This window comes from Colletes latitarsis, chromosome 8 (assembly GCF_051014445.1).
Source record: "Colletes latitarsis isolate SP2378_abdomen chromosome 8, iyColLati1, whole genome shotgun sequence".
Lineage (NCBI taxonomy): Eukaryota > Metazoa > Arthropoda > Insecta > Hymenoptera > Colletidae > Colletes > Colletes latitarsis.
Window position 1 is genome coordinate 31,711,886 of NC_135141.1, and position 21,050 is coordinate 31,732,935.

Genomic DNA, 21,050 nt, shown 5'->3' on the forward strand with positions numbered 1-21,050 from the left:
GATGTTAAAATTGCTTCCTCTCGATACGAGTTTGGACCCCGACCAATCACACATTACATTTCACGACTTTTTCTTAACATTTAAATTTGGGTTAGGTTAGGTCGTTCTTCAAAAACATTTCCCACTCGAACTTTTACTCTAGCCGTAATTGGCGATTTTTATTAACATGCATTTTTTAAAATTCAAAGTTTAATCGTCGAACAAACCCAAAAGTTTCCAGGTTCGATCGCCGCGACGCCAGAACGCCTTTAATCATACAAATCACCCTGGTAACATATTTATCCCGATTGCTCTGAGCCGCGTTACTTTGTCGAACTAATTTCTTCCTTTAATTAATAATACTGTAACGCTATTACGCGGAACGATCGAGGTAGAAATAATAACAGGCTTTACGCAGCGTATTGGAAGACGCCCTAATCGCGTTTTCCTCCCACTACTCTAATAAAGTTTCGATCCATGTTTTTTTGTTTCCCCACGTGAAAGCTCGTTTCAATTCATCACCCTTATCCCGAATCTCCTTTCTAATCGATTTTGGTATCTTCGTGGAACACGGATTTCGCGAACGTCTCTGTTTTTTACCGAAGACGACTCGATTCTCTTCGAACAAGATGTTTCGAGAAAGTTAGGTTACGTTTCCCTCCGAATTGATTCGCACCATCTGACTCGTAAACGCGGTAACTACTTCCGGCGGAACACGGCGCGGATGTCGCGCCAAAACGAGATCGATTTCCCGCCATTTCGATCGCGAAAGTTCGAGGGAATTGGCTAGGGGAAATAAACTAGCTGTTGGTGGAAAATTTTTAATTCTTCTTTCTGTAAATGTAATACTAATATCGCCACGGTTAGAATCGTCGACGAGTGTTTTGAATACTGGAGGGTGTAAAGGTTCTTGCACCTAACCTAGAGGTGGCGAACGATTCAATAGAGACGTTCTTTGATCGATTAGATCGACGAGGCGCCAAAACGAGATCGATTTCCCGCCATTTCGATCGCGAAAGTTCGAGGAAATTGGCTAGGGGAAATAAACTAGCTGTTGGTGGAAAATTTTTAATTCCTTTCTGTAAATGTAAAACTAATGTCGCCACGGTTAGAATCGTGTCCTGGAAACGACTCGTCGACGAGCGTTTTGAATACTGGAGGGTGTGAAGGTTCTTGCACCTAACCTAGAGGTGGCGAACGATTCAATAGAGACGTTCTTTGATCGATTAGATCGACGAAGCGACGAAGTTCGTTAGGACGTATTAATTCCGCAACCCACCTGAGAGTATCCGTAGACGTTTAGGGTCTTTTCGTCGGGGTCGTGCACGATTCTTCCGCCACCCAGGCACTCTGCTTGCAAGCTACGGTTTTCCGCCAACTGGCTGGTAATTATATCGAAAATGTCAGCTGGAACAAAGAAGCGAACGACTCGTTTATACAAGAGATTACTCGCGTTAAACCGTAGGCGTGCTATGAAATTATATTGTAATACGAAAGCTGTATAACAAACTTAGCTTATAATTGACTGCGGTGAGTTAATCTGGCGACGATAAAAATCTTTACGAGGACATTAAACAGGGAAAACCGCAGCCAGGAAACAAAGAGGAGGGAAATTTCTGACCTTTCCGCCCGTAAGACGCGTCGATTAAATCTTTATTGCTCGGTGGAACGATTTAGATGGAAACGGCGTCGCTTGTATCGATGTATTGAAGGTTAGGTTTTCACATCGCGGGGAATGAACTGTTTTCAGAATTTTTTCACCGTTTTAATTGCAAATATACAAAAAACTTAATAGTTAAGACACAAAAATAACGTGATCTCTTTCCTACTATCGAACGGAATAATACTTTTTAGGGTTTTACTATTTATTCTCTCGCAAGAAGAACGCTCACACGCACCACACGCTTTATCTGTTCGTCCAGCGTTACCAACTCTCGTTTATTACACTGCTGAGGACTACCAGCAGTGTGGCCAGATCAAAACGATAAAGAACGCTAGTGTGAGCCTTTCCTTCTTGCTCTTGTGAAAGAGAAACAGCTGAAATACGACCTCGCGATAATCGGCATACGATTCCAAGTCTCGACTGCCCAGCATTTTTACTTTCCGACCTATCTAAGGTATAAGATGCCATAATGAAAAAAAAATTTCGAAAATATTGTGACTATTAATAAAAAAGACATTTTTTTTTGTTTCTATGCTATTAACATGACCGTCTAAACGGCTGAATGAATTTCAATGAAACTTTACATTTAAATTTTACGTTCTCGTTTCAAGGTTTGATTAGATTTTGAGCGTGATCTGCTCCCGGATAATGATGATTATATGTCTTATAATTTTATAATTATTTCGATACATATACATTATTTGTAAAAAATTTTTAAAACGTTTTATATCAATGTCAATTTTGCTTTTCGAAGGCCGATTATAATATCTGACCTAGCACGAGTGCCATCTTCTTTTCTCTGTACAGTAGATTGCGTCGTTTCAAATGTAAACGAATCGTACAGAGTATTAAAGCTGTTTTAGGCGCTGAATATTCCGTGAGATATGTCCGAACCGCAAAAGCTTAAGACTCGAACCAACTGAGAAGCTTTGCTCTCAACCAACCATGTCGTGAACGTATCGAATTAAGCGTATACGCGTGCCAGCTAATTCACTATGGCCGTGACATCCTTTGAGCTGGTTTCGAACACGGTGTATCGCGTGTAAACGCAGAAAACGTTGCTTGGAATAGTAATTGGACTCGAGAATTTTTCAGCTTTTTCGCCCATTTCCATTCCCTCTCGAGAAAACAATTTTCCAATGGAGCTTGGGGCTCCAAAAGTTGGTCCAAATTTTTATCAGGAGTGAGAAATCGACTGGGAATCTATATAGGGTGTTCGACCACCCCTGGGAAAAATTTTAATGGAGGATTCTAGAGGCCAAAATGAGAAAAACCCCATAAAAATGGTCCATGGTGGTCGAACACCCTGTATATCGAAAAAATACAAAATTTTAAAATGTTTTGGGTAACCAACACGCTCTCTATTTCGTAATCTACAGAGGAGAATTTGACGAAAGTTTCTCCCTCCTATTGTCTTCTCTCAAGGAGAAATTCTGTGACGCTATGAGACTCGGAGTAATTTCGCGTTATCGCGCGAGGTTCTTATTTTGTTTGTTCGTACAGAGAATATGTTATCGTCCCGAGAGAAAACTGATCAGATAAAAAGCCTGAACGAATTATCTTTCTACATCCCTCTGAAAAAGATTCCTCCGTCTCTTGGCCATCTTTAGAAAATGCCAAGTTTCTTTCGACCCTTTTTTGCGTGTATCGAAGAAAATCAATTCGACGTAGAATTCGTAAAAATATTTTCGAGGCAGCTTGGGAGTGTACAGGTTGGGAGGACACCGTGGTAAATCGAGAAAAAAAGATTTCCAATTCGTATCGAGTCTATCGGTCCCGTGAAACGGAGGGGGTACGAGACAAATCGGACGCAACTTCGTTTTCCTCGACGGTAAAGGGAACCCATGCATATTAAATACAATTTTATTGTCCGGGCGTATGGACGACGAGCTAATATGAATTCTGTCGAATAAAACCGCAGAGACAGAAGCTACGGTCGCGGCAAAAACTTCTCCCGTCGCTGGACGGACGAGATTGAAAAGGGAAGGCAGCATTCACTTGCCAGGAAATCGATGTCTGCAACATATAAAAAAAAAAAAAAAATAAATTGATCCCCGTATTTTCGAAACGATAGAAACCATGCGTTTGGCAAAGCGTTCGATAGTTTCGCATTAATTCCGTTCTTTCGGGTCGTGGCGTCACCTCTCGTGATCGCCACCAGAGGGCTACGCTCTTGTCTCTCTCGCAAGCGCTCGACCGACTACTCGATGCCCCGTCGTCCACGAAAACTATGATCTTTCTCGTTCTCTCCCCAGCGAAGCAGCGTCCACAGGGTCCCTTTCCACGTTGCCAAAAGTTTCTCATAGCAATGCAGAATTAATGGGCCACGCACCGACGAGACGGACCAAGATAAATGCTGTCCCGTCAAAGTTTCACGAGGCAAGGAGGCAGAACCGGGGCAAGACTGAACGCCTCGTTTGTCACGTGTCCTTTTTTCCTCGCAAGAACATTCTTCTCCCGAGAATCGGTTACGTTTATAGGCCACCAGGAACCCCGACGCGCGTTGTATACCGTTGGCAATATGGTTGGACGGAGGCAGGGTTGTTATACTGTGGGAAATTACCAGAAATCGATTACGAAGGGGCATCTATCGGTCTCTCGATGGGTACTAAAAGCACGACCCGGTAAATCGCTAAGTGCAAAACACGGTAAAGGCAGAGGGACCTCGAGTGGCTTCCGGGGGTTGCTAGGTGAAGCGAGAGCCCAGTTTCCGGGGCGTTGAAAATTCGGGCTCCCTTCGTCGGGGGGGAAGATCACCCGTGTCTCCGAGGTCTTAAATCGTTTAAAAGAGTTTCCCAAGAAGCGTATCGGGAAAAAGCACCTCTCGCTGAGATATTGATAATCGCGTTCAGGGTGGATTCAGCGAGGATGACCGGATCGTGTGATTTATACGTACGAGACGGGTCGATTTTATTGGCGCGGTTTTCCATTCCCTGGCGGCGAGATTTACGACATCGTTTAACGTTCGTGCCTGTCTAGTAGAGACACATTGCACCCCCGCAGATTATGAGATCGTTCGTGGGCGCTGCTCTTGCACGCGGAGGAAGCGAGATAGATCGTAGGAAGGTAGAAAAGGAAAGGACTGGACGACGAGACATTGGGCAGTCCATCGAGGAGTCTGTCTATAGCAACAGACGGTCGAGCGCTTGCGAGAGAGTTAAGAGCGTGGCCCTCTGGCGGCGAGCACGGCAGGTGCACCAGGAAGTCGCATACAGGCGCGGTAACAACGCTGGTTTTAGCGAAACAAGCAAAGGTGATCGCTGCACGCTGCGAATCGACCGAGAAACTCGATGGACCGGCGGAACAGCGGAAAGTTCGTCGCGCGAAAAAAGGTCGGAGGAAGTTAATTAGAGCGGAATAATCGGTGTCCCCAAGTTCGCACGAAGGCGCTGGGCGAAATAACAAGTTAGATTCCTAAATATTTTAACAGTAACTCGATGCAAGTTCTTGGAAGATAGACGCGTAATGGAAGCTAAGGAAACTACGTGTTTGGACAGAGATATTTTGTAAGAAAATCTTTGAAGGGCTGGTTCGTGCAAAGGGGGGAGGCTGTCGAAGAGAAAGAACTGTGCTTTTTCGCTCGATAGCTGAAATTTAAATTAAACTATACGGTTCCCATCGCCATCGAAAGATAGTTCGAGCTACGATCAGGGCGGATAGGAGCTCAACTAGGAAGAAGGAATAATAACGAGGGGCTCCAGGGACGAAGCTACGTTTCGCTCACGGTTAGAATATCAAATTTAAATTAGATCCTGTGAGATCGTTGAACGTCGTATTGACCATTTTGAGTAGCGAGATCAGGAGAAGAAGCATCGTTGCTAATGTAGATTTATCGTTGAAGTCCGCAGGCAATTTAAAGCGTACATTATGCTCGAAACGCCCACGTTGGTTCAGTTAAATCGCGAGTGGGTACCGAAACCTTTTGATTCAGCAACACGTCGGTCTTCCGCCGTTGACCTTTCGCAATCTCGCGTGTAGTCTCCACGGACGCGACGTGGACTTAAGGAACGACGACGAGTCAGAACGAGAGGCGTCGAGGACCAAGTTTCTCCTATCGTTTCGCTCTTACGAACGTCGCAATTTACGAAAAGCGTTATTATAACGCAACCTGAAAATCAATACCGCGCAGGGAAATTTATTCGCAGAAATACCCCGCGAATTACCGTCCGCCATTGGGATCTTCGATCGGCGGAAGGGCGATTAACAACGCAATTTGTCGGAACACGCCGGTTTCCGTGTTCATCGATCGCGATGCGCCACGTTTGATCGTCACGCGATAATCTCGAGGATATTTATTTAACTTTCTCAAGGTTCCAACCAGCAACAAACTTATCTACGAAGTATCTCGATAGATCCAAATAACCGTCGAGTTTGATACGATTTTGTTTGAAAGTTAATCATTCCCAAATTCCTAATAAAGAGATGCCAGCCACGATAAAGGAGCTCACCTTGGTTGATTTAAAGCAAAACTTACGGAATCGTAAGGCTGGCCAGAGATCTTTCTCGCTGCAGAGTTTGATTTAAAAGCAGCTTTTATAGGAGACAGTTTTCCTCTGGGAGGACCGTTCAAAGATCTACTGGTAAACCTTGTTTTAGAGTCCACTGCCAGAGACGAAACGTCCCGTAAGTTTTGCTTTTGGTCAAACGAAATGTCTAACATCAATCGTGATCTTTCAGAGCAAATTAGATCGAGTTAACTTTTGTTTAAATACGACTGTTCAATAGACGCGAGAACAGATATTCTGTTGTGCTAATTCGAACGGTTGATCGGGTGTACAGATATTCTCAGGAACTGCATCGATCTTGGCGTTCCTAGCTTATAATTAGACCGTGAAACGATCCTACTCGTAATCACTGATGAATATTGCCTGAATCAACTCCTCATCGGTGGAGGTAATTTGTGAAATTAATGATAATTAGTTCGAAAATTAACTAGTGCGTTATCCTGGTTTGCGTGTGCTGACGTTTCTACTCGCGATGGAAGACGTTCGAAAATAGTTCAAGGTATCCTGGACGATCTTCCCACAGACGGGATTACTTTTTACGGCGACCGCTATCAAGAACGCCTTTACGCGAGCTGAAACTGCCCGCCCGTCCACCATCGCACTCGATCGAGAGGCAATGTGGAGGAAAAACAGTGGTTCGAGAAAGCTTCGATGCGTTTGTTACACCCAAACGGGCAACAGTCGCGTTTGGAAAGAATTTCTCCATCGCTAAATGTTTTCTACAAAATAATTTTTGGGATCGCTGTTTAAAAATTGTAGTTTTAGAAACTCTTGATATTCTATTGTGCGCTAGAACGTAACAATTCCCCTCATATCGGTTCACTTTCTTAGAAGCTATCGACGTTACGCTATTGTGTGATTAGATGATTGATCGCACGGTGTCGCAATGCCAGCTTCCGCCAGATTATTTTCTCGAGAGTGGTTTACGTAAACTTTTTAATCTCGTCCTGCACTTACGAACACATACATCTGTAACATAAATACTGGGCTGCAACGCAAGCTGGACTCCAGATAGAATTTTTTCTATCGGGGATATAGGATTTCTGACCAAATTATATATCTTTTCGGTTAAGAATTTTTTTCTCGAAAGTGTGTCGAATTTCAGGGGTATGCGTAATAAACAAAAATGATTGTACTTAACCCCTGCAACTGCAAATAATTTTTTCAGAAGGATTTGAAAATTTTTTTTTTCGCCAAAAAATTTGGGCCTGTCGATTTTCCTTCAAAATTCGTTTTTGGTTTTTAATTTTGGTTGGCGCTGTACGGAAATGTTGTCTAATACTTTTGTGTAGGTTCCAATGAGCTCTACTTCAGAAATAAATTTCATTGAAATATATTCGCTATTGTGGGAATTATGGATGTTTGAAAATTGGACCACTTTTATGGGGTTTTTCGCATTTTAAGGGTTGAAGGAGCAACTTTTCCAATATTTTTAGAATTTCTACATATTCTTCACTAAAATACGCGTTGATTGCTTTTTGAAACATTAAAATCGTCCAATCCGTTCAGAAGTTATGACATTTTAAAGATTCGTATGAAATTTCAGTGAAACATATCAACGGTATGGTCAGACATTACATTTTCGGTAATGAATTTTTTTCTTGAAAATGGTTAGGATTTCGAGGGTATGTCTATTCACCAAAAACGATTGTACTTGACCTCCGCAACTGAAAATAATTTTTTTAGAACGATTCGAAAATTTTTTTTTTCGCCGAAAAATTTAGGCACCCCCGAATTTTCAGGTAAGTATGGCAATCAGACTGAGCCTCGAAAAAGTCCATAAGGTGTAAGGTTTACTCGTATATCTCATCTGTGGTATATACATATAGCAATGAAGGGGTCGATCGTGTAACAACACATCTATTTCCTCGTAATATTATTTTCTTTTATTTCCCACAGATATCTGTTCGTCGAATCAAGCGTTTCATGCTAATTTCTATCGTAATATCCCGCTGTGGTCGTGAAACAGCGAAACGTCAAGAACTATTCGCGATACGTAGATTCCCGTGGGTAATGCGGGCCGCTGACGTCGAGCAACGCCGGAGATCAAGAGGTCTTACTATGTCGAGATTTTCTTACGGGAACGTAAATAACAGGTGTGACGTAACCGAGGCGGAATGTGCGTCATTGTTAAACGAGGTCCCATGCGCGCCCGGATATCGAAGGGAATACATTTTCAACGAAGACAGGAACGAAAATGGAATAAGAATCGTACCAGCGACGTCGAGTTATGAACGCCCGGGGACAATGTCGCTAGAAAGACGGGGGAATCCCCCTCGATTTTCTCGCGAGCCCGGAATATCGTTGCGCTAATAACACTTCGGAACCTGGGCTCGAGGGGGATCAATTTTCGTTGCACCGCCATAGGAACGCCCGCCAACGCAGACGGGATTGTATTTTAAAAAACGAATAAAATTTTTAACGAGACGTTCGAAACTTCTCGCCAAGAACGTAACGCAGTCGCGCACGATTACATTCGAACAATGGCGGAGGAGGAACTTTCGAAACTGTTTTATACTACCTCGAACGTCACTGTGTTCAATTTTAATATTAAAGGTATATCCGCGTTACGATTGCAATTTGTTCTCCCATAGTTTGCGCGAGACCCCGACGCCTTTGTCGTCAAAGTTCCATCCACGGACTCTTTTATCGTTCCGTTCCATTGTCGCCGTCGCGATTCGGTACGCGAGCAAGTTTCCAGTTAAATTAATCTCAGGACCCAGGGCCGCGTGTGCACAGGCTTCCGGGAAGTTTGACAATCGCAGTGTCGGCGAGCCATTCAGCCGCGATGTTGCGTCGAGTTTCGAGGTTTACGATCCCACGGTTCGCGGCGGCGAGTCGATAATGAAATATCTAAGACTCGAGGCGTCGAATGGATACGAACTTTCCGGAGAAAACTGTCGAAAATCGATTGTTCGCGTTCCCTTTGGCCGCGCTTTTTGTATTAATAAACGTTCCAAGTACCAAGGAAACGAGTATTCTGCGTGGAGCACGATGATCGATCGAAAATTCCTTATATTCGATGCTGGTTAATCGCATGTTTCTGCAGTTTGAAGGCAACGACGCCTCGCCACGCACCTTGCGAACAATTTCGGTATTGACGAGCTACGGTGAATGGCCAAATTTAATTCGTACTAGTTCCAGAAACGTCGTCTTCGTTTTAGCAGAAACTACTAATTGGCCATTCGTATTCCCTCTTGATGCACAACCTTGTTAATACTGTTAAGTCCAAGACGAGCAGGTTTGAAACTATCTGAGCAAATGCTACGTAGTCGAAATCCGTTGCACTAGTACGTGACTGATTAAAATTTACTTGCTCGTTCGCTTCGACTAACAACGATACATACAAATAGAAATGCATCTTGTTTCGATTAGATTTAAAATACCGATGCAATAGTAATGTTCTGCGTTTGGACTATCGATCTCTCTATCGATTGCTCCTTCTCCGTCCATCGTCGAATCCATTAATAGCGTCTCAGCGATTAAGTCAGAATTAACGCGCTTCCTTCGAATCCAACCTAAGGACATTATCGCTTCTCTCTCGATAAGCGCGCGTCAATCAAAACGCGTCTGCTTATCACGCTCGAGCCAGCACCGACGTCCGTTTCAAAATGCTCGATCCACGTCCATCATCGTCTACGGCGCCGCTATCACAATTCATAGTCGTTACGTCAAACCACAGACGAGGTACGCGAGGTGTGCAAATTAAGTAATGAGATTGGCAACGTAGAGTTCGTTCTGTCAACATTTGAGACGCGGAACCTGGAGAGACGGTAGGTGAACGTGTGATACGCCATCGATACAAGTTTGTACCCGCTAGAGCCATTTGGTCGTCCGTAGCAACTGCTTTCGTAAAACAGTTCTTTCTAGTGCGATCTACAAATGAGTCACAAGTCATTTGCCTTTTCGATAGCCAGGGAATCGTCCACAAACAGGCCAAACGGTCAATCGACACTTTTATCGAGAGGTTCTAGAAGAACATCTTATATTATTTCCTTGCTAATCGCTCCCTCTAACCCTGCACTGTTCTATTCTGTGTTTCTATGCCACCTTCCGTTTCCATTACGCGACCTCTGATCATGCTTACGTTCACTTACGCTCTCCAGAGGTTGATGAATTATGCATATTGCGGCGCGATCGTGCTTTCCGCTGTCCCCCTTCCGCCGTAAAATCGAAAACAATTCGCGAGCAGCGTTTTCACGTCGTTTACAAACTTCCCAAGCTGATTCGATTACGATGCAACAAGACGTTCGCCATCGAGCCAAACTGGCACGCAGTTTCTGCTTTGCAATTCGCTTTTTACGCGTCTAGACTCCGTGTATCTAACAAACGCCCCTTGTCGAACAGCGGAACACAAAAAAGGGGTGTAAAAACGTCGCGTTTACTGATTAAGATAGTATTTTGTTCGTCGTTCCGACGGAGCGCAAACACATCGCCCGATTCGATTGTTTAGCGTAAATAAGGGCGATAGTGCGGGTCAAGGAACTATTTACTGTTCTCGAAGCTACAGAGAGTTCGCGATCAAATCGCGTTTGTTATTTTGCAGCCTGTGTCGCTTGCTTTGCTGCGGGTAGGAACTCGGGAAATTCGTAGGAGGGGGCCTGCCAGTGGACTTTCATCATTAGTAAGGCTTTCTAGCAGACCCTGCCTTAGACGACTAGGATATTGGGATATTTCTCTTGATTGATTACAGTACCTGGGGCTGGGGCCCTACAACCTGCATTTAAGACGAGTGTTGGTGTCTAGTGATATTTGCGTTTGTGTAGGGTTATGGTTTCGAGGCTTATGAAAAGTTTCAAAAGCCGAGGGCTCTGGGAGGCGACGCCACAAGCCCAAATTTCATAGCGATTCGATCGCGTCTGTGTTTGCTGGAAAATGGAAAATTCAAAAGATTCGTCTCTCGATTCGAATATCTAAAGATATACGCGTCACGGGAGGACATATTTTCCGCGTATTATAATCTTGGAGAGCGAGCTAAGTTTCTGAGGGTAGCGGCTCGCAGAGTAGGTCAACCTGCCTGTCCTTGACCATAATTATATACCTACTGCTGTACGACTATTTTCCATATGTAGATACAAGGCGTAAACCGTAGATAAAAATCAATAAATAAATATCGAACACTCGTAAGGCTCCGGGCTCTTTTTACGCTCTCTCAAAGGAGGCACGGTTAAAGACGTTTGAAGAGCAGACGTTGCAAGACGCGTATTCCTTCGAAAGAGATTTCCGATAATTGGAAGTTACCATTATTAGTCGACGAAAGTTTTAATTCGGTTTCATCGAACGCGTTGAAAGAAAAAATCCGTTGCTTCTTTCGAGATGGCTCCCGGGCGACCAGGACGATAGATTGCCGCTGATAAAAAGCTGAGGCTGAGCCTAACGCGGGTCCTCGGTATTTCGGTTTATCAGGAGAATCGATAATTATCCACCGGTGGCATCGGCGAGGGTGAAAAGAGCAACGAGGGTCTCAGGCGACCTGGGGAAAAGAGCTAATCGACTTCGAGCGATATTCTCGGTTCGTTGAGACGGCATCGTTTGCCACGTACGCGACCTCGAACTTTCAGAGCGTCACGCCACTCTGAAATCTCCAGAGAACAATGCTAAGACTTCGACGGGCATCGAAATCACGAACATTGCTCTCATTTTCGGGGGAGGCGGTAAACGGCGAATATTCCAAATCCACTGTTACGATTCGTAACCAGGAAAACGAAAGTTTAATTAAAAGCCTTTCGTTCGATCTGCGATTTACGATTAGATCGAAACGTATGTAAAACAGCTTCCATTTGTACTCTGGCGAACAAAGTTGTCAATTTCTGAGATTGTTCTTTACCGAGATCTGCTCGCGAAGAGCGACCTCGATCGATGAAGATGTTTTTCAGAGGTTGCATCAACGTCTTCCGGTTCGCGGGTTCCCCCAGGTGCACGATACGAGAAAGTTTTCCCCGTAAGCGATAAATTCGCGCCTCCGGACGTCGAGAAGCCCCGGAACGGGACGTCTCGCGAGCAGGAGGCGTCGCGACGCCTGCGTCGGACGGCTCAGTAGTCGGCGAGCCGTGCTGGACGACGGACGTCGGGCGCAGCGCCGGGACTTACCACTTGTTCGCGACCTTCGCCACGCTTCGACCAGGGAAAAACTTTTTTCGAAACGATCGAGGCAACTTTTCGAAACGATTCCACCGTGCGCGCCGGGTCGTTCGACGAACCTTCGCCGCGGTTACCTTGAACTCCAGAACGAAGGACGGGTCGAGTCAAGGTCGAGGTCCTGGAATTCTCCATCGGGATCCCCGGGAAAGTTTGAAAGCTGTGCGCCTGGGGGGACAGTGATTCGATCGAACGATCTTTTTCCTCGAGGATTCGGTTCGTTTGTTTACGCGAGCGTGAGGAGTCAGTGATCCGACGACTCGTGGCGCGGGCGTAAGTAAAACAAGCAAACGCGCGCTGGTTAATCCGGGGACTGGCGTCGATCCCTACCGATCCTGGTTAAGTTGGGGGCAAGCTTCGGGGGAACGATGCTGGGGAAAATGGTGCATTTGTTTGCAGATTTTGTATTCTGGATCCACCTTCTAGAGGATCTGTACACCCTTTTTGAATATTTGTTTGCCTAAATTATCGTGGGAGAGAATCTTACTTAACACTAGGTTTACGGACACTCGTTGCGCATATTTTTATTACAATTCGCTACGTTGACAGTTGCATTGAAATGCAGTTTTTCTTTTAATTAGAGGATACATCCATATCGTTACATCAATTCAATTCAACATAAATTGCTAACAAATAATATTTATGAGTCCTATAACGATAAGTTTAGAATCTGAATGCGTCAAACTGACGCGTACCGTAAACCTAGTGTTAACATAGAATATTTAAAGTTCAGAACACGAGAGATGATTTTTAGTAGAAACGACGCGAAGGAAGAAGTGGTACTAGCGGATACAAACTTGTATCGAAGGAGTATCACACGTTCACCTATCGTCTCTCCAAGTCCCGCGTTTCAAATGTTGACGGAACGAACGCTACGTTGCCAGTCTCATTGCTTAATTTACACATCTCGTATTATCCTGATACATATGATCGAGAAAGTATCGTAAGCTTATAGTTTACACTATGAAACTGAGTGGTACAACCCAGTCGCAGACTCGTAGAATAAATCGTAGGCGTCCATGAATCCTATCAGGCGTGTTTCGAGACACCTGTACAGCGAAAGGGAGGACGGATAATGAAAAACCGCGTCGAGAGACACTCGAGCTACCTTCCAGGAAGTTTATCACCGATGGGGGTTGGTCGCGTGTCTCTCCACGTACATGTGTCGCGGTTCCGGCGATGGAAATTCAGAAAGCAGATAACTCCTTGTACCGTTCCCGCGGCGTTTCCATTATTATTATTTCGTTGTTCCGGGAAAGGTCTCGAGTTTCTCGCGGACCACGTAACTTCAAATTCTCGTGCCATGGTCGGGGGTTAGCTCTGCCCAACTCATAAATATTAGAACGCTCGGCCAAAACATTGTTCATATTTGGATCGTTGGCCCAAGGGAACTCCTTTTCGACGCGTTTCTTTGTTTATTTATTCATTCGATAACCGGGAATCCCCATTAGCGTACGAAAATAGCAGACAGTCGAAATGGTTATGAAGGTAATTTTAAAAAGTTAAAGAAATAAAACCTCGCTGAACATCAAATGCTGACGCTTCTATTGAATCAGGAGCGTACGAAGAGCAAGGAGAACATGTTAAAGAAGTTACGGTAAAGAAATCCAAAGTGTTACAATAAGAATTCGCTGTTAGGCAGAGATCGAGTGAATCTTAATGCCCTTGTGGGAGCATAAAAATGTATCGACTCCAACGATTGGAGAAAAATTGAAAAAATATGACTCTTGGAGGCTTGTCGCGAAGTATGCAATGGTCGCGGAAGAAAGGACTGAATTTCCGCTGAATTTCCCGACACCCCGGGAATTTTCACCGGGAGAACAACCGTGAAACGGCGTTTATCGACAGGCAGTTTGACGTTCTCGAGGCAGGATCGCTTGACCCGAGCAAAACAGAGAAGACGCGTATGCAAAGTGGATGGGCGTACGTTGTGCATCGATAACCCCAATGTTTCAGCGACGTCGATGTCGCTGCAGGAAGCGTCTCGTTGTTCCTGCCAGAAAGACGCTCATGAAACATGGATGAAGTCGCGGAAGGGAGGGCTTATAGAATTCCGCGACGTCTCGAAAACGGAAACTACGAACGCCGTAGCATCAGAAAATTTCATTCGAGACGAATAGCTCTCGCTGGGAATAATTTATCGCCCCGTAGACAAGAAGAGTTTCTATTAACCCCTTCTACAAGGGGAAACTACCCCCAAAAGATACTGGTACACGAGAATCGGACCATTTTTTGTTTGACCGTTAATCGGCTTCGTTTCAGCCACCGACGTTCCCATGGCTCGAGTTTATATTCGAACGCTCGTAATGTGACACGTGTTCGAAATTACCGTTGCAATTTTCATTATTAATGTATCTATTAACGTATTCGTTGTTAATGTATTATGAAAGTCTACTGCTCGACACGATGTCCGGTTGATATTCTATAATCTGTTCGTTCTAATTCGTACGGCGAAACAAGTCGCTGGAAGCTCGCGAAAATTATGAAATCCCGGCTCCAGGACGGATTACCCGTTGAAAATTTCGCGACAGCTGGAATTTATTTTCATACGTCAGCCCCCCCCCCCCCCAGTATACAGCACGGATGGAATTCGTCGTGTTCCATGATAAATCCCCGCGTTTCGAGCGGCTCTACGTAAATTAGATTGTTGCCTCGCTTCTTGCATCGATCCGCGTTAGGGATACATGCGACGGACCCCCCGCCAACCCGTTTATATCTCTCTATCCCAGGCTCGATCAATTTTTCGACAATGGAAACAACGGAGATAATTTCATATCGCGACTTGCCATATTCGACGAGCAAATATTTTTTCTTTATTTTAAATCAGCTATCAGAATAATAAAAGGCCTCCTAAGCCTCGCCTAGTCTTTTGCTAATTCTTTCATCTAATCTGGCGAAATGCTTTCTGCTTCTTCCACTGATAACACGGCCAGCAAATAAATTGAGAATTCTGTGTCTTTTGTCGTACGATTACGAGGAACGAGATCGTTGCGCAAGCCCATCGGCAAACTCCGCTATTTATAAGCCATTACTACATTGTCCTTTGCGCAAGTACACGTAATACCATCGGCTGTAATCCGATACAAAGCGTATCTTGATTAACCGATTGTCAGGTAAACACGTCACCGTGTATACGGTCTGTTAATTATTCACCAGCGTCCCTCGAAACCACCAGACGAGTCGGGTAATTAAGTTACAATTACGGGGTAACAGATTTTTCGACGACCCCGATCGGTCGATGGCTGATTATAGTTTTGCTTTGTAACTTCGACGCCTGGGCCGGATAACTGAACCGCCGTGGCACCGAAGTTACCGGTAATTGGACAATAATTAGCCTGCTCTTGTTTAATTGAGTTTGTTTCTTGGTCTATTTCCCGTTTCGTTCGAGATCTTCGACGGTTTCGCTTAACGGGTTACACTTTGGAAAAGAAACGTGGGATTCTGTTCTTTCGTCGAACGATTTCGATCAACCCCGCCATTAATTCTCGCTGGAAACAAATTTCTCGACCTTGGGCTAATTCCTCCAACAACCACCGTTTTTCTTTTCCATCTCCGATTTTTCTTCGTTCCACGATAACGCGCAACCAATCTCGCAACCGTTCGAGCTGCTGTTTCTCTTTTTCCAATCAAACAGAGAGGTTTCAAAGGGGAGGTACTCTGTTCTCGGAACTGGTGGAACTCAAACGAGCCGCCCAAATGGGTTTTTAATTACACGGCTGCTCGCCACTGGTGTTCCTGGTTACTCGAATATACTGCGGAGACTCGCGCCACTCGCTACCACCATACCTAAACAAACGGTTTCGCCAATGGCCACCGTAAAAACCCTACGAACGTCCCTTATCCGTCCCCCGCCTTTATCCTGAGATTTCAACGTCGTTTCACCGAAATTTAATTTCATGGCCACGATATATACCTTCATTTTTCAGACAATATCTCGAGTCCGATCGATGGGTTAGCCTTACCCTTAGATCATCGTTTGCTCCCCAGCGAGACAAAAAGCTAGCAGCCCAGGTTCAGGATTGATACTCGAGGATTTCGTAGAAGTATACTTTTTCTTCTTGTACGCGCTTCTGTTCCCTTTGCTTTATATCATTTAACGCTACAACTACCGAGTCGAAATTATTCGTAATTTTCTATTCGAGAATGAATAAATATTTTTAATTGTACGTTTTAATTTCTTTCGTACGAATAAACACACTATAGTTATCGGTAATTCCAGCGTGAACTCTAAAATCCCAGATAATAAATTTAAATATAAACGATAGTATCTAAAATCTTCTATATTATTTTCTTATTCTTCGTGAAAACTGGAAAAACTCGACCATTTTTATGGGGAATTTCTACATATTACCAAAATACGCGTTGTTTGCCGTTTGAAACATTAAAGTCCCCCAATCCGTTCAGAAATTATGACATTTTAAAGATTCGAATGAAATTTCAGTGAAACATATCAATGCATGGTCATACATTACATTATCGTTTAGGAATTTTTTTCTCGAAAGTGCGTAGGATTTCGGGGGTATGTCTATTCACCAAAAGTGACTATAATTGACCCACGCAACCGAAAATAATTTTTCCAGAACGATTTGAAATTTTTGAATTTAATTGTTAATAACTTTATAACGAAGCCTCAGTCGAGAAATTGATATTCTCGATTTTCGTCTGATTTTGATCCTCTACAATCTCCCATTAAAATTTTTCCCACATTTTTGCTCGAACACCCTGTATATTTAATTAAAAAATTAGCCTTCCCCGTTTCGTTCGATGGAGTTTCCGATATTTAAAAGATTTCCAGCGTTCAAGCTTTGTGATCTACCTGTTGATTTGAGGGCGTACTCGCCCAGATTTTACTCCGTTTCTGCCGTTTCGATCATCCCCTTTAAGTAGACTAGTTTCTGGAACGAGCAGCGTATTGTCGTACACTTTCGTCCCTCGAGTTTCTTAGGCTCTTCGCGTCCATCGTTTTCAAACTGTCGGACGTACGTTCGACGGGGGGTGCTTATCGTCCGGCGATATTGGATCGAAGGGAGGCAAATAGGCGCCAACGATAATTAAATCGGCGAAACCGCGACCGTCGATTTCCGCGGCCGACGTGCGGATTGCTCGCGTCCCGCGGGGACGAGGAAATCCGATGTCGCAACTCCGACGCGATAGCTTGTTTCCACAACACGTTGTTCTCCCCCGATTGAAACCAATGTTTTGCACCCGGTTTCCTTTCTTCCACCGCCAAATTGTTCTCTCCGGAAGATCCAGCGCGCGAATATTCGTCGCCCTTTTGTCTCTCGCGAAATTCGATCATCGAAAGCTCCCGAAATATTCGACGAAACGAACAATTGGGATCGACCCTTTTGACGTCGCGCGTCGCTCTAGCAAAATTAATATACTGGAGTCGAGCGAATTTCAATTGGGAATAACGAATAAATATTTTACATTAGGCTTCTCTTTTCTTTTTTCTCGAGGGGACACCCCTTACATAAAATCGATCAACGAATTGCAAAGAACCAGTACTTTTCTATTTAATCGTAACAAGGCGGATATTAAATTTTCGACGTTTCTTCCGTCCAGACGAGTAAAAAGGAGTTTTGATACTAAAGTTATTGCAAAACTTATGAGCCTGAAAAGTTTACGGAGACGTTCCTCGACTCTGACGCGTTGAAACAGAGAAATCGTCACGTGACTCGCGTATTAAATGAATTCGTAATTTCGCTCGAAGCTTGCTCTCTGAATAATCGGTTCGTTTCACCCGCTCGTTGCAACGAGAATAGACCGTACTTGCACGTTATCTCGTATTTAAATCGAATGGTTGAAACGATCGATCCGTTTAACTGTCCAGGATACGCAGGTCGCGTGTCCTCGACGCTTGGCAAACGTTGTTCGAGGTGTTTGAGATCCAGCGATCGCGTTTCGAGCCGGCTAGCCCGGGCAACAGGTTAGAAAGATCGCGATGGGACAAACGAGTCGCCTAAAAATGCGCGAACGCGATTAGGCGAACGCGTGGAGCCCAACATCGAGTGCACAGAGATTCGTATTCGTGGCCACCTTGTTGTTTCGTGCTGTTCGCTGGGCCTCTGCGGCCGAAGAGAAGATGGCGGAGGAAGAGAGACACGCGGAACCGGAAGCCACGGAGTCCAAGGAACGACAGGTCCCCCTCTATCCTATCACGGTACGGTGAAAACAAACTGTTGATCTAGAAAATTTTAGTAATTAGGTCTGCAATTGTAGCGTGTTTATTTGTACCAAAGAAATTAAACGATAGAAGTTTATTCCTTCTATTATAGAAAATTATGGACAATTTTTGGTAGTTCTAGCGTTGAAAATATAGTCCAACAGTTGTTAAACTTTGATCGCGTTCTCGAGGAACTGCAGCATCCATCTTGGTAAACACCGCTTATAAATCATAACTTGTTGCTGACTAGGATAGTTCGGGTACAAATGATACTGCTTTAAACTAGTTTCTCGTAGCTTACGACTCCGTCGCAACAAGTTACTCGAGTTTCTCGACGATAAAGCTGTTTAATAATCGTTTTCTTTTCGCAACACGTTCACTCGATACGTAATCTGTTATAAAGTATATTATTATTATAAATTATCCGGGATATTCGAGGTTCGAGGTGTCTTGTCGTAGGTGGAGAAGAAAAAGTGCGGCAACGAGATGGCCTCGCGCGAGAAAATGGACGACATGGACGTCGGGACCGGGACAGGCGAGAAAAGAACGCCTGGAACGGGCGGCCAAGCCCAGAGAACACAGCAGAGCCTCCAATCGGTGCCACAGCTGCAACCTGCGGACACGCAAGCCGACAGGTGAGCACGCGATACTCTCTCTAATCCATGGATGTCGGCTAATATTATCGACGACGGCTCGGAAGGGACCATCGCACGGCATTCTCGACGATTTACGATCGCGACCGCGCCTATTCGACCCCCCTTGCAGTCATCGTCCTCGAGAACTCTCCAAATTACTATCCTTCAGCACATGTTCGGATCCCCAAACCGTAAAAGAACTCTTACTTATACTCTGGGATACGTGCACGACCATATTTATTTACCAATAATGAATTGTGAATTTTCTTTGTACCAAACTGCAATCTCGATTAATTATACAACTATTAACGTCAGTAAGTTCCACTCGAGGACCCCTGTGATTCAACCTCGAATCTTGAAAGAACTTTTATTTACACTTTAGGATGCGTGGCACTCTACAGTAGACTGCACGACCATATTTATTTACCAATAGTGAATTGTGAATTTTCTTTGTATCAAACTGCAATAACGGTTATTTATACGATAGAACTATTAAGCTCTTTTTCCGTGACCCGGATTTTTCGTCCAAGGGTCAGGAAAGTAGCGGTTTTCGCGCGGAAATTGTGTGTTAATGGAATCGTGAGCCCCGACGTGATTCAATTTGCGTATTCGCTCGACGATTTTCCGCCCCCGCAGCCGTCGATGTCCACGACGATTCCTGCTCCGCGTTCGATTTCGTTAAGACGTGTGATTCTTGATCTCTTGGCCTCCTTCCGCGAGGATGATGGATCGCGTGGCTTAACACGACCCCGTAAATCTTTCGGGAACCGTCCGGGATGCTCGCGACACGCGACGCGTCCCAAGTCGCATCCAGGCCCGGATATATTTCTTCCCGCAACGTCGCCATTTTTACTTTCCGCTCGAGGACGCGTTTATTTTCAACTCCGGCGACCATCGTTTTCCGGCAATGTGACTCCAGTGGTTACTATTGCGACGTAATATCCAAAATAACGTGGAAGAAAAAGAAACGTGACTCTCTTGATAAAGACGCGTCCTCTGCTTGTACGCCGTCGTCGAGGCGTATATATCCGTCACGAGCACTCTGCAGTGCACATGACACGATTATATACGTCGTAAACGCGCGGTAGGTTAACGCGAACAGCTGGTACAGGTGCCTCGATCCTCGAGTTCGCAGCATCCGGTCTCGGAACCAACTCGCCAATGGTAATCGCGATAAATAAAACAGCGTTTAATTCCATCGAGAGCGTGGAACTGTTCGTGCAACGAATCCCGGGCCATTAGTCTAATAAAAGACCGCAGTTTTTGTCTCGAATACCTGCCCTCGATCTCTTGGACGATTGCTACCAGAGAGGATCAAAGAGCTCCTCCAGCGGGATTCACTGGCGTTAATAGTTCTACCGTATAATTAATCGACGAGTTATTCCGGTTGGATGTAAAGGAAATTCACAGTTCGCTGCTGTAAAATAAATATGTTCGTTGTAGAGAAGTTCTTTTAAGATTCGGGGTTGGATCGAAGGGGTCTTCGAGTGGGATTTACTGGCGTTAAGAGGGGAATATTCTCAGACAATTGGCGAGGCATTTGGAGCAATTTACTGTAAATAGAGACGCGGATGTTGCTCGTCTGACGGATTTGACGCGCCAAGCCGCGAGACGAGGGTAAGATCGACAAACCGTTCCGGGTGGAACTCGATACTGAAAGAATTCCTCGTTCAATGACCTTTCTGGCAGATCTACGATGAAATAGAACGACCGTAAGTGGATGAGAACATTTGGGATAGTAAATTAGACAGAGTTTTAATTGTGAAAACAGTTTGGTCTACCCTAGATACTTAGCGTCCCTTAGGGGATGAAGCAATCCTATTTCCGGCTGAAACTCTGCTGGAGAGAACTCTGCAGCTTCTGCAGCGTTCGCAGACTCGAATTTCTAGGACCTCTTCAGCGGTGACATTACCGCGAGAAATTAAGGTCTATGAGTGCAGGAGAATGGATAGCTCGGTTAATGT

General features: G+C 44.7%; 2 protein-coding genes across 6 annotated transcripts in view; one reads left to right on the forward strand and one right to left on the reverse strand.

Annotated features, from left to right (window-relative positions):
- Positions 1-21,050, reverse strand: part of LOC143344996 (14 kDa phosphohistidine phosphatase) — a 48,844-nt gene that overhangs the window by 567 nt on the left and 27,227 nt on the right. For both annotated transcript variants that reach the window (XM_076771656.1, XM_076771658.1), the window contains exon 3: positions 1,259-1,386. In XM_076771656.1, the coding sequence (XP_076627771.1) occupies positions 1,259-1,386 (128 nt within the window). The remainder of the gene's footprint in view (positions 1-1,258; positions 1,387-21,050) is intronic.
- The window catches only part of LOC143344991 (arrestin homolog), a 35,332-nt gene continuing 26,496 nt past the window's right edge, over positions 12,215-21,050 (forward strand). For 2 of the 4 annotated variants that reach the window (XM_076771647.1, XM_076771650.1), the window contains exons 1-3: positions 12,215-12,558; positions 18,119-18,448; positions 18,911-19,086. In XM_076771647.1, coding sequence (XP_076627762.1) covers positions 18,371-18,448; positions 18,911-19,086 — 254 coding nt within the window. In that variant the 5' untranslated portion in view covers positions 12,215-12,558; positions 18,119-18,370. Of the gene's footprint in view, positions 12,559-17,868; positions 18,449-18,910; positions 19,087-21,050 lie in introns of those variants that run through there. The other 2 variants (XM_076771649.1, XM_076771648.1) reach the window with 2 other exon arrangements.